The 12,051-nt window shown below is 52.8% G+C and overlaps 1 protein-coding gene across 2 annotated transcripts; it reads right to left on the bottom strand.

The window, feature by feature from the left end:
• Positions 1-896: 896 nt before the first annotated feature.
• ALKAL2 (ALK and LTK ligand 2) lies at positions 897-10,331 on the bottom strand. 2 transcript variants are annotated; one of them, XM_049652620.1, is made up of 5 exons: positions 8,890-10,151; positions 7,504-7,557; positions 7,342-7,422; positions 4,538-4,603; positions 897-1,519 (listed from the first exon to the last, which is right to left on the bottom strand). In XM_049652620.1, the coding sequence occupies exons 1-4, from the start codon at positions 9,119-9,121 to the stop codon at positions 4,539-4,541; spliced, it is 432 nt and encodes a 143-aa protein (XP_049508577.1). In that variant the 5' UTR covers positions 9,122-10,151; the 3' UTR covers positions 897-1,519; position 4,538. The 2 variants fall into 2 exon arrangements, with proteins under 2 accessions (XP_049508577.1, XP_049508579.1); XM_049652622.1 differs by lacking the exons at positions 897-1,519; positions 4,538-4,603 and adding an exon at positions 4,610-4,957 and having other exon boundaries at positions 8,890-9,159; positions 10,066-10,331.
• Positions 10,332-12,051: the final 1,720 nt, after the last annotated feature.

Raw genomic sequence — 12,051 nt, 5'->3', positions numbered from 1 at the left:
GCCCTGAGGGGCCGGGGGCGGAGCGGGGGGCATTTAGTCCTGGAGTCTCCTCCCACCTGGAGGATGTGCAAGCCGCCTCTCCCACCACCCTGGCAGGACGTGTGTCCGCCTCCCTGTGGAGTCACCCGAAGAGAGTCCTACCTGAAAACTTCCTCAGACAAGTAGGAACCTCTCAAGGTTAAATGTATTGAGAAATTGGTGATGATACCCTAAAAAGTAAAGAACTGAGATGGAAAGATCAAGTAATTCACCACCATTAGAAAATAGGAATAAGAAAGAGCACTTCAGGGTTATACTCTGCCCTCATCAGTCAGTAGTTGCTGAATAATCTCAAAGTAATTTCATACTCTGTGCCTTCGTGATCATGAATGAATCCGTATAGTTTGTTTCTTTACCGTTTGAATACGTATCTTAAATATGAACCTCAGACACATCCCACAACTCACGTCTACTTTGTCCTTATGGCTGTATCCAGGCGAGAAGTCATGTGAACAGAGAAACTCCTGCTGATTTCAGTTGTGTTAAATTGGATGCAATCATTCGTTCAAAATAGATCACCTGTAAAAATCTAGAGCCACTTGGAAGTCTTACCTCTTAGTGTTTTCATGATTACCATGTCACGCGGGAAATGCATTCTTATTTAAATATTTATTAAATACTCATCACCATATCAGGCTCTATCTTAAGACGTGCCACGGTTCCATAGTAGCATCTCCTTAAAAAAAAGTCAATTTAATTGTCCCTTCCAAGAATCCATAGCCTTCCCACTTCATGTATTCATGGCTTTTGTATTCCATGACATTCTTGCCAGTGTTGCAATCTCTTCATAGGTCTGTAAATCATGAATTCCCACCAGTGAACTCGTCAGAGGTGAAGAGTCACTTTTAAGACTTCATTATAATAAACACTGTTTATTACTTGGTTCAGCATTTACAGTATTTACATATTGCACAATATCTGGATACTATCTTACATTTATTGTACAAAGGACAAATGAAATGAGCCTGGTATGTTCACAGATTTACACTCCACTGTCTCCAAAACGTGACACGTTTTTTTGTGGGTTTTCATGCAATTCCAAATAATACTCTGGGAATTTAATTGTAAAAGTAATAAAAATATTAAATCATACCATATGCTGTATGAAAATATAGTTTCGGATTCTGTTTATGTTTCTAAAGAAATATTCTTTGAGATTTCACCTAATTAGGAAAAGGAAATTGCTTTTTCTGTCACTTTGTAGCCCTGCTCATCAAACGTGGATCCTTCCTTCTTTTTCTCCAGAATCACAAGTGGCCAGTATTAACGTCAGGTACGCTGATTTGCTGAATACGTATCTGCCAACAGTGTCGACATACACAACTCAAGTTAAAGGAATTATGGAAGAGTCTGTCTGCAAAAATAAATCTCTTGTTCACAAGGGGATGTGTTCGTGAAGGTAGTAGGTTCTGTCCCCTGTTGGTTCCCAAGGCACTTCTCATGGTTCATGGGCTGCCGTCCCTCTGCCCTCTGCTCACGGCTGAAAAACATTTGGTTTCATATATAACCATCCACATTTAGCGCTTCTAGAAGACCTAGATGTTGAATTATGTAACATAATGTGTTTATAAACACAAGGGATCAAGGGCTGCATGTATGTATATTTCGCTGTTCCAAAAAGCATAGTCCATTTATTGTGGAAAATAACCGGGTCCTACAGTTGTTACATGCTTACTGTGCTAAGGGGTGAAAACCTCCCTAAATACGACCAAACGCTTGTTAAAGTCTGAAGACAGTCCTTACTCCTGATGTGTGTGTTGTCAAGTGCTCGGTAACTGGGGCCACCACACCGATTGACAGTTGGTGGCAGTCCTGAGACATGGTCGATTGGCCTTCACGCTTCCATCTTCATGAGCATTTGCAAAACCGATAACCAAGAATAAACTCTTTATTCTAGCACTCCATGCAGTATACCCGAACCACTGGTGTATCATTCGTTAATTTAAAAAATAATGGTAAGCTTCAGGGTTACTGAAAGTAGGCTGCATTTTGTAGACTGAACTAGGTCCTTGTTGCTCAGAACTACATTTCTTTGGAAACACTCCAGAGCTCAGGGTTCTAGCTTCCCTGAGCTGCAGCACCAGGTGATGAAGTGTGTGTGGGAGGGTCTCGAGTGGGTCTCTGACTATGAGGGAGAGTGGCTGGGAGCGTGTGGTTTCCCTTTGGCTGGAGGGGATCAGTTAGTTAATGAGCTTCAGAAAGAAGGAGGCAAGGGGGTTTGTGCTCAGCTCACAAACGTGAAGAGTCCCTGTGCTCGGACCCCGTACACACTGGCTACTTCCAGGCTCAGCCTTGGAGAAGACAAGGCTTCGGTCTGGAGCCGGACGAGGAACCCTGTTCTGCAGCCGTGTCCATCCCGTGCAGCTGCCAGCAGCAGAAGACAGGTGTTTGAGCCCCGCTTCCTCCACACCAGAGCAGCTGTGTTGACCAGGAGTGTGTGTCCTGTGAGTGCCCTCCTGTGTCTCACTGATGTCCTCGCCCAACCCGCAGGGCCCTGCCTGTCTACGTTGTTGTGACCAACGTTGTTCTTGCAGTTTAAAACTTCTGGAATTTATCAGAAATTAATCTTTAAAAAATATTAGGAAATTATAGTTAGCAGAAATGTCTGTGTTTTTCCAACTTTACCCATTTCTTGACCAAAATGAACACAGTTACAGCCGTGACAAGTGTGACAGTGGGCGCAGTGGCCTTTGGGCATCACACCTGTGGGCACACACCATCCTCGTCTCCCTTGTCCCACCATCCAGCCAGACCCTGACTCGGTGGGTCAGGGTGGGGAAGTGCATCAACTATCAGCACCTTTCCCGAGACCACATCTCCTCCCGCCAGGACTCCCTCCCTTTTCGGTGTTGCCATGAGTATCCAAAGCCCTGACATGCCCATCCCGGGACTGATGCAGGGGTCGAACCACGCTCGGTTCTAGTTCCACACCCACGTCATTCCCTAGGTCGCGACAGTCATTCTTGCTCTAGTAAGGACACCCTGCTGCCCCTCTAGGAGCAACCAACTGTGGGGGGGCACAGTTAATGGGTGTAGAGACCGGGAGCATGTTTCTGATTAGACGGCCACAGGGCATTTGGTCTCCCTACCCCTAAGTGAATGGAAGTTGTTTTCCAAGGACGTGCCTGGCTCATCTCTGCAAACACTGGTGGTCTCACTATGAAGCAAGGCCTAATACGAACAACAACATCCTCTTCCCGAGCATATCACCTGCAGAGACAGGAGAGTCCATCCACTGCTTTAAAAAGAAGCCTTTTCTGTGTGCCTTGTGGGCAGTGGAAGAAACCAGATAGGACTCAGACGGAAGTGAAGCTGAGGTCAAGTTAGGGCATGACATTTCTCAGCTCTGGCATTCAAAACCATGCTTTTCCTTCTCCCCAAGTGCAAAGTGCCACACAAGTGTCAGTGAACCAGCACAAAACGTGGCCTCGTAATCCCCCGATCAACCCCATGCTCCACCCAACCCCCATGTTGCTCCTCTCATTACCGTGGGTGTTTGGCAGGGACAACGTGGTGCTGGGGACAGGGCTGACTGTGCCTGCCTGGCCAGTCCCGGCTCCCAGGTTTGGCTCAGCCACTCCGCACTGTCTGGACGTTAACTTATCACCACCGGCTTTTCCACAGCGAGCATCAGGACTTCTCTCCCCTCACACAAGACAAATGAGGGTAACCCTGGACAAACACAGTATCCTACCCCCTTTTTATTAATGCTTCTGGACAGCAGATAAATTGTCTGGGAACAGCCATGTGAGGACCAGAAGCATGTCTGGTGCGGGTAGACTTGGCTTCTGAAATGCCCAGCACCCACAAGACACACGGTGAATGTAAGATTCTGCGACTGAAACCCACGATATTTGCATCAGGAAAATAAGCCCTTTCAGCCATCTGTGTGGCTGACCGCTGGTGCTACAGGTCGCACATCAGCCCTCAAGAGGCCAAGGTAAAAAATTTAGTTCATAAGGTCTTGATGTGCATTTATATTTTTACCGTTGGAGCCTATGAAAGAAACATATGAAGAGAATAGTTATTCTTGGCTATTCCTTATAAGCTAACTGGCATGATGATAGACTCCAACTCAAACATTTGCCAGATAATGTCTATAAAAGTTGCATGGATATGGTTAGTCATACACTCATTTATGAGTGTAAGTGAATGAGTGAAAGCCGAAAAGTGAACAGGCATGATTTTAGATGTGCCTCCTGTTTTATGCACTAACGTGCTGAAACTAGTCCACTAATGGGTTTTGTTTCCAGTTAACACTCTGCCAACTGAGCCCTCACGGGAAAAATTTGCAACAGCTGCCTGGGGTACTGTGTGCAGGTGGCCGGGGTACCTTACACTGATGGCCATTATTTGGAGATATTCTGAGTGTCACTGGACTCAAAGTAAGGCTACTTAGGCCAAAGGGGGGGTGTTTCTAAACACCCATGAATTTCTCACATCGCAAACCGGACTCCGGTCCTTGGTGTGTGTGCCAGTGACTCTGTGGTCGGCTTACCTTATCCCTCCAAGCACATAGGACTGACAGCCAGCCGGGTAAGAAGCCTGGCACATCTTTTATAGTCTGTAGTGAAAATAAATCACAGACCCTTGTCAGTTACGTCAGCAACCCTTAGAGCATTTTTTTTAACAAGAATATCAGCTGCTAAAGCCATTTCTTTAAATATTTTGAATTCCCTGGAAGTGATACGGAGACTGTCATGTGAAATCATGGGCTCTAAGTCATTGATTTCATCTTTTATGGTATTTCAGGGGCTTTAGCATCACAGGGCAGGAGATGAATGGAACGGGAAGCCGTGTGGGAGGCCAGATGCAGAGTCTTCTGCCCATTTTCTTCCTGCGGTGGCTCCCAAGCTCCTCAAAATGGCTTTGGTTTTGTGCAGCTTCCTTCCAGGGCATGTGCAGGCTGGGTCCCCACCTGGGTTCATCATACACAAAACCCTCTTACTTAAAGACAGTGGGTCAAAACTCAAGTAACAAAGCAGAAAGACCTGGGCTGGATAACAGAAGGAAGCAGTGAGCTAATTTCTGAGTACAGGCTTATTTTCCATAATATCTCACTTAATTTCCTATTAAATTATTCCATAGGTGCTACCTCAGAAGGACCAAGTGAGGTTTAGTGACCATGGCCGTAAAGGGCTTTCCTCAGCTTGAAGTTCTGTGGAAAAGCTACAGCAGTTTATAAATTCTCAAGAGTCTCAAAATCCTACTTAGAAATGGAGGAATTCATACTCTTAACTGAAATTCTGATAAACAAGTAAATTGACAACAATGAATTTACACAACGTGTTGGACAAGCGGTTAACCTACCCCTAAAAATACGGCTCTTAAATATTTAGAGGACACGATAGTTTGTGCTCAAAGGGGGAAAAAAAGAAAGGTCTAACAGCTGGAGGCTGGGGCATCTGGGTTCCTGGCATTTTTTTCCTCTTCCCCCGCACACCAAGTCGTCTCCGATGCAGTGCTCCCAAATACAGCACACGTGCACGCAGTGTTGTGTGCGCTCAAGGTAAGGGCTCCCGTTTGCAGCACATCTAGAGGCCATGAGGTTGACCACCACCCCCGCCTCCCACCAACCCACATGTTCTCCAACCCTAAAATAATCTGGGGGTCCTATGAGGGTGCAGTCTGGAGAAACTTCATGTTCTGCTCTTCCAAAGAGCCCCCCCCCTCCCGGGACCACACTTTGAGTAAGACGGCTCTGGTTCCTTTCAGTCCTGACCTCCCAGGATTCATTTCTCCAGCTCTGTGTGGGCAGAGAGAGGTGCAAGTCACATCGGCACAAGCAGCCGCTCGCCCAGTGCACGCGTCTGTGGGCTTCGTGCCTCCCGCCCCCGCCTCCCAGAGGAGCTGTGACGAACCCTGACGGCCACCTCGCAGAACGGATGAGTTGCTCTGAGCCAAAGGAGGCAGTGGGTGTGGACACACACTGTGTCCTCAGGTCAAGCGGTGGCGTCTCTGTGTCAGGGCGCAAGCAACTGAAGCAGGTCGTCTGCTTGTGCGTCCATAAATGAAAGAAAGATCAGGAGTGACCGCCCCAGAGGCCATCTGCAAATTTAGAACCTGTGACCCTGTGATTTTAAGATGGGATTTAATATAAAAATATACACACATTTAAACAATAAAAACGAGAAGGTTTTCTGGTCCCTGGAATACTAAACTACTCTCAAACAGAAGGTGATGCCGTTTCAGAGGAAAGAACTGGGAAAAGAACACGTGCCAGCTGCAAATGGCCTGGACGATGGGTGGGCTGAGACAGGGCTGGAAAGGTAAGTCAGAGCTGCGTGCCCGCGTGCTGCTTGCCTCGGCTGAGCCCGTGAGGCCCACGGCGTCACCCGCCGCCTCAACAGGGAGCCTCCCGCATCAGGTGATGCTCCTGGCCTTACTGGCCGCGTCACGCGTGCCTAGACGGGGACCTCCACACTGGCAGCTCTGTTGTTGGGGCAAACTTCGCTGCCTAAGCAGAAAAAAACTTCCACTGCCTGTAAAGTGGCTTATGTGTTTACATTTTGTCTTTTGAAGGCAGGGCAGGAAAGTCTGGTCGGACAGTCTCCGAAAGCAGCCAGTAAGACACCTGGTGTGCACACTTCCCTCCTGTGAGCCTTACATGAAATCAAGGTGCAGTCCCTACAAACGAAGATGTCACTAGCTCCTAAGTCACTTGTCATCACTCTATGTTTTGTGAGGAGCACTAGCAGCCACTTTTGGAGAAATAGAATACATTTTGTTACAGACGAATGATCAGAAAGCTATGGCTGAGCACTAGATTGAGGCGCGAACTCTGCATTTGTGGGTTAGCGAGAGGCCGGCCAGAAGAGCAGAAGTTTGAAACAGCGATGAAGTCCTTCCTTAGATAATGAGGTTATAATCCCTAACGGAAACAAGGAAGTCTCTGGTCAGGGTAGGGGGCCCCACACAGATTCTTCATGCCCCAGGGCACAGAACTACACCCTAGTCATCTGAGCAACTCGTTCTTAGAGCTCGTTTGTCATACTGAGTAGACACAAACACAGACATCATGCCAGAGTTCATATACAAAACAAGAATGTGAATGGAAGAGCTCAGCCGGTTCCAAGAGGTGATTAATTCCAGCGAATGTAAATAATTTTCCATTTGGCACTAGCTGCTACAGAACGCAGTTACCTTCTTCTATGGTCTGCTCGCCCTAACTCCACAGTTAAGAGGGGGAAATATATTCGCACACAGGAGATTTAGAAGGAGGGGACTGTATAGACAGAAGGACATGAGAATCGTATCTACATGTGCTGGTTTTCCCAAAGCCGTCCGGATGCTGTCACTTACATGCAGGGACGGTGCAGTCTCTGGTGTTGTGGTACAGTCTGTGAAAGTGTTTGCTGCACTTTGGACTGAAATAAAGAGGACCTGGAACATGGAAGGAGAAGCATGTCATGAGGCTCGCAGGGCGCCAGGGATGGGGCACAGGGGAGGGGTGAGGACACTTACCTGTGAGATGTTTTAGGAACTTGTCCTTCATTCTCAGATCTCGAGGGACGATTTCTGTTTGAAGGGAAAGGAGGTAATTATTGCATCGCTTGAGAGAAGCATTTTTGTCACGTGACCTAAGCGAAAGTTGAGGAAAGTTGCTGGAAAGTGCAGGTTACCCTGCACTAGATAAAGCTGATCAGAGCCCCCTTGATTGCTGTGTGAAGACTTGTAATCAGGGACATGTTTTTTCTCCAGATAAACTATTAACTGTTCACAAAGCTTCAATATTATTTGTCTGATCTCTGCCCTGATGGAAAAGACAGTGACCGCAAAGTTACAGGGTGAAGAAATGTGTGTGGGTGGCGGTTAGTTTCCCGCAGCAAATCGCTTTAGACATTCTCATTCTGGAGAGCTTGGGAATCAAATCCCATGAGCTCTCAAAGTTCTAAAACGAAAACCCAGTCCTTCAAACAGCAACCAAAAACAATGTCATGAAACTTCTCTTTTTCTAGGTATCTAGTTAGGAAAAGGACTAAATGCTTTCAAAACCACCTGTTGCCAAGGCTGATGTACATGCATGGAAATAGCCATTTACTCCGTTTATAAGATAAAAGGTAAAGTTCCGGGGGAAAGACAGCTGTCAGTTTTCACCCGGGGAACAGGCAGTGCCCCATTGACACTCTTTCTGATTCCAGGCTTGGTTTCTGCTTTTTCACTCGTCCGCTCTGGGTGGTAACTTTTGCTAGGAGGGCGTGTGGTTGCACTTTGTTTTCTCACAGATACTCCTGGTCGGGGGAAACGTTCCCTGCGGACCCTGCCCACTTGGTCTGAACGTCAGCCTCTATCAAACTGACCTTATCACACTTGACCTAATTGTGTCATGAAAGCATTAAAAGCTCGCAAGCTTTCTTTGGAAATTTCCCAGGGGGCAGGCACTCTGGGAAGGCTGTGCCTCTGGCGGGGGTGCGGGGGGGCCGCTCCGCAGCACTTCTGCCTCAGTTGAAAGCGCTCTGCTGAAAGTATTTCCATTTGCGAAGTGACACATGACAGTTCTGTGCCAAGCTCCGACCTGGGCAACAGGTCCCGCGCCTGGAGCGGAGCAGGGCTGTCGGTCACCCAAGTCCCGTTTGCTTCTCTTTACGAAAACACATTGTCTAGTTGTTTTCCCCCAAACAACAGAAATGGGTTTATCCTGTTAAAATACACGTTTTCTCCAGGACCGTATTTCCCAGCAAACACGACTCAGTGTCTCCGGAGACGCGGTGGACCCGCACACGTGCGGAAGGTCCCCACCCCCACCCGGGGCTCCCGGGACCCCCCCAGACCCCGCCCCGGATCCCCCCGGGCCCCGCCCCGGACCCCCGGGCCCTCCGGGCCCCGCGCACACCCCGGGAGCGCACTCACCCACTCGCTGCTCCTCAGGGTCCAGCGCGGAGTCCGAGGCCTCCCTGCGGCCCGCGAGCTGCAGCCTCTTGGCCTCGCTCGCCTGGCCCTTCCGGAGCTCCTGCAGGATCTCCGCGATGAGCCGCAGCAGGGTCTGTCCGTCGGCCGCCTCCCGGGGCGCAGCGACCCCGGGCCCCGCCGCCCCCAGCACCAGCAGCAGCCCCAGGAGCAGGGGGCGTCCCGGCCCGCGCATCGTGCGCTCGCTCGCTCGGCCACAGGGAGATCCGCGCGCTGCAGGGGCAGGGCGTGGGGGGCGGGGGCGGGAAAGAAAGTCGGCGGGGGTTTGGGGGGGCAGGCAGAGCCCGAGGCTGCGGCCCCCCCCGGGACCCCGAGCGGATGGGAGCCCGCGGCGGCGGCTGGGACGCGATGTCCCCGGGACCCGCGGAGGCCCCGGCGCGGAGATGCCGGGAGCTGAGACTCGGGGCGCCGCCCCCGCCCCGGGTCCTGCCCCCGCCGTCCCAACTTTCGGGAGAAATAGCACCTCCGCTCGCACTTGGCTGCGGGAGACATTGGCCAACTTTCTTAACCTCTGAGACCGTGGGGAGACCGGGGGGGGGGCGGCGGGGGGGGAGAGGATAGACCCGGGAGGGCTCGGCCCGCAGGGAGCAAGGGGGACCCCGGGAGGGCTCGGCCCACGAGGAGACGAAGGGACCCCGGCAAGGCCCGGCTCGCGGGGAGCGAGTGGGACCTCGGGAGGGTTCGGCCCACGGGAGACGGGGGGACCCCAGGAGGGCCTGGCCCGAGGGGATCGAGGGGGACCCCGGGAGGGTTCGGCCCACGGGAGACGGGGGGACCCCGGGAGGGCCCGGCCCACGGGAGACCGGAGGACCCCGGGAGGACCCCGGCCCGCAGGGAGTGAGGGGTGATCCTGGGAGGACTCGGCCCGTGGACTGGGGTCCTCCCGCTGGGGCAGCGCCGCGCCCTCCGGCGAGTGGGGGCCGCGCCCGAGTTCCCAGCGGCGCCTTTGTGTGGCGTCGCCCCCTCCTCCCGGCCGGACGTCCCCGAACCCCGACGAGGAGTCCCCGTCCAGGGACCCCCACTCCAGCCGCCCGCAGGGTCGGGTTCGGGAAACCCCCGGCCCACACCTGCCGGCGCCGCCCGGGAGTCCACCTGCGCGTCGGAGCACGGCCGGATTACCTGTCCCCGCGTCTGTCCCCGCGACTGTCCCGGCGTCTGTCCCCGCGCCTGTCCCCGCGTCTGTCCCCGCGCGTGTCCCCGCGCCCCGCTACTCCATGCCCCGCGCAGACCTGGCGGGCGGAGCGCACAGACGCGCGGGGCGCAGACGCGGTGGCTCGGCCGCCCCGGGAGCTGGACCCGCCGCCTCTTATCCCCGCGCCGACGTCAGGCGGGTCCCCGAGGGCTCCGCGAGGGTCTTTAATTAGAAGCTGCTCGAGTGTTCGAACCCCCGTGCGGATCTTCGTCAGATACCCCCCTCCCTCCCGCCCCCCCTCCTCCCTGCCGCCCCCTCCTGTCTCCCCACCCCGTCCGGGCCCCCCCCCAGGCCCCTCTCCTCCCCTCTCCCTCCACCCTGCACTCCCTCCCCGCCTCTCCCCTCTCCCCCGCCCCTCCCTCGCCCCTCCTCCGCCCCTCGGCCCCCCTCCCTCCCCAGTCTGTTCCCCTCCGTTCCTGTCACTTGTCACAGGATGAGAAGAAACGCCTTTACCAGGAACTCGGCTCTGTTTTTGTCTAAATGTGGATCTTGGGCTTAAAACACGAGCTGCCTGATCGCCTCACATTTAATAAGTCGATTAGCGTCTGCCCTCTTTGGGGGCTCCACTCTCGGGACCCCGCAGGCCTGCGCCGTCCCAGGCGGGGCAGCCCCGGGGGCAAGGAACCTCGGGGTGCACCTGGCGGGACGCGCGGGGCCCCCTCCCCGCCTCGCACCTGCCGGGACCCTCCCTCGGGGGACCGCGCCGCGCGCCCCCTCCCTCGCGTACGCCCGCAGGAGCCCCCGGGGCACCGTCCCCCCCACCCAGGCCAGGTCCTTCCGAAAGTTCGGGTTCTTTGGGGACAGGCAGGCGCTTTGGGGAGGCTTCAACAATGTAATATTTTTCTTGTAAAATGTATTATCAATCAATTGCGCGCTTTCCCATTTTATTGGCGCTTTCTGGGCAAGAGCTGGACGCCCTCCAAGTCGGCGATGCGACCGGGAAGGTGTTCTCTGCACGAACCCGAAGGCAGGGCGCACAGGGATTAAGGGCCCCCACCACCCGCGGGGCCGCGCCCTGGGACGCTGCGCACAGATGCCGCGGGGCGGGGGGAGGGGGGGCGGAGGGGCACCGGGGGCGGACCCCTGGCCGGCCTGGGGGGTCGCGGGGCGGGCCCCCCAAAACTCTGCCTGCGTCCGGGTCTCCGGGCACGTCTCTCTGTCTCTGTGTCCATGTCTCTCCGTGTCTCTGCTCTCTCTGGCTCTCTGTCTGTCTCTGTCACTCTGTGTGTCTCTGTGTCACTATCTCCCTGTCTCTGTCTCCGTGTGTCTCTGTCTCTGTCTCTCCGTCTGTCTCTGTCTCTGTCTCTGTCTCCCTTCACTAGTTCTGTTTCCTCCGGAACACAAGTGAGCCCCGGGTAAATAGAATAGACGCAGAAGATACTAAAATGTGATCATTTAAACCCCACCCCCACCCCCCCCCCCGCATCTCTTGGGGGGATGTGTTTATATTCTCTCTTTAAAAGGAAATAGGGTGTTGTTTTTTTGGCAAGCACTGTGACTAAAATGTGAACGTTTCTTTTAAGATATACGAGAGAGAGAGAGAGAGAGAGAGGAGAGAGAGAGAGAGAGAACTCATACCAAACAGTTCTTAGGCAGATGAAATGGGATTTTGTTTCCCTGTTGCCTTTCCCTTGGAGTGGGGGTGACTCTTGCAGGAGCGCCGCCTAGTGACAAAAATTCCCTCTGTGGGCACTCAGCACTGGCCCGGGGTGCAGGAGCCCAGACCCGCCTAACAGCAGGAGCGCGTGAAGCCTCTGTTGTAAAATAATTTGGTGTAAAACTGCTTTTGGAAAAAAAAAAAAAATTGCTGTGGTAAAAAAACCAAGAAATTAGCTCAGTCACATATTATTTTAAATTTATACAGCTTCTTTCCTTCTAAATACTATTTTACAAAATCAGGTGAAATCAATGAA

This window comes from Panthera uncia (genome assembly GCF_023721935.1).
Source record: "Panthera uncia isolate 11264 chromosome A3 unlocalized genomic scaffold, Puncia_PCG_1.0 HiC_scaffold_12, whole genome shotgun sequence".
NCBI lineage: Eukaryota > Metazoa > Chordata > Mammalia > Carnivora > Felidae > Panthera > Panthera uncia.
Note: the sequence above shows the minus strand (reverse complement) of the source record. Positions and strands in the feature narration are given on the sequence as shown.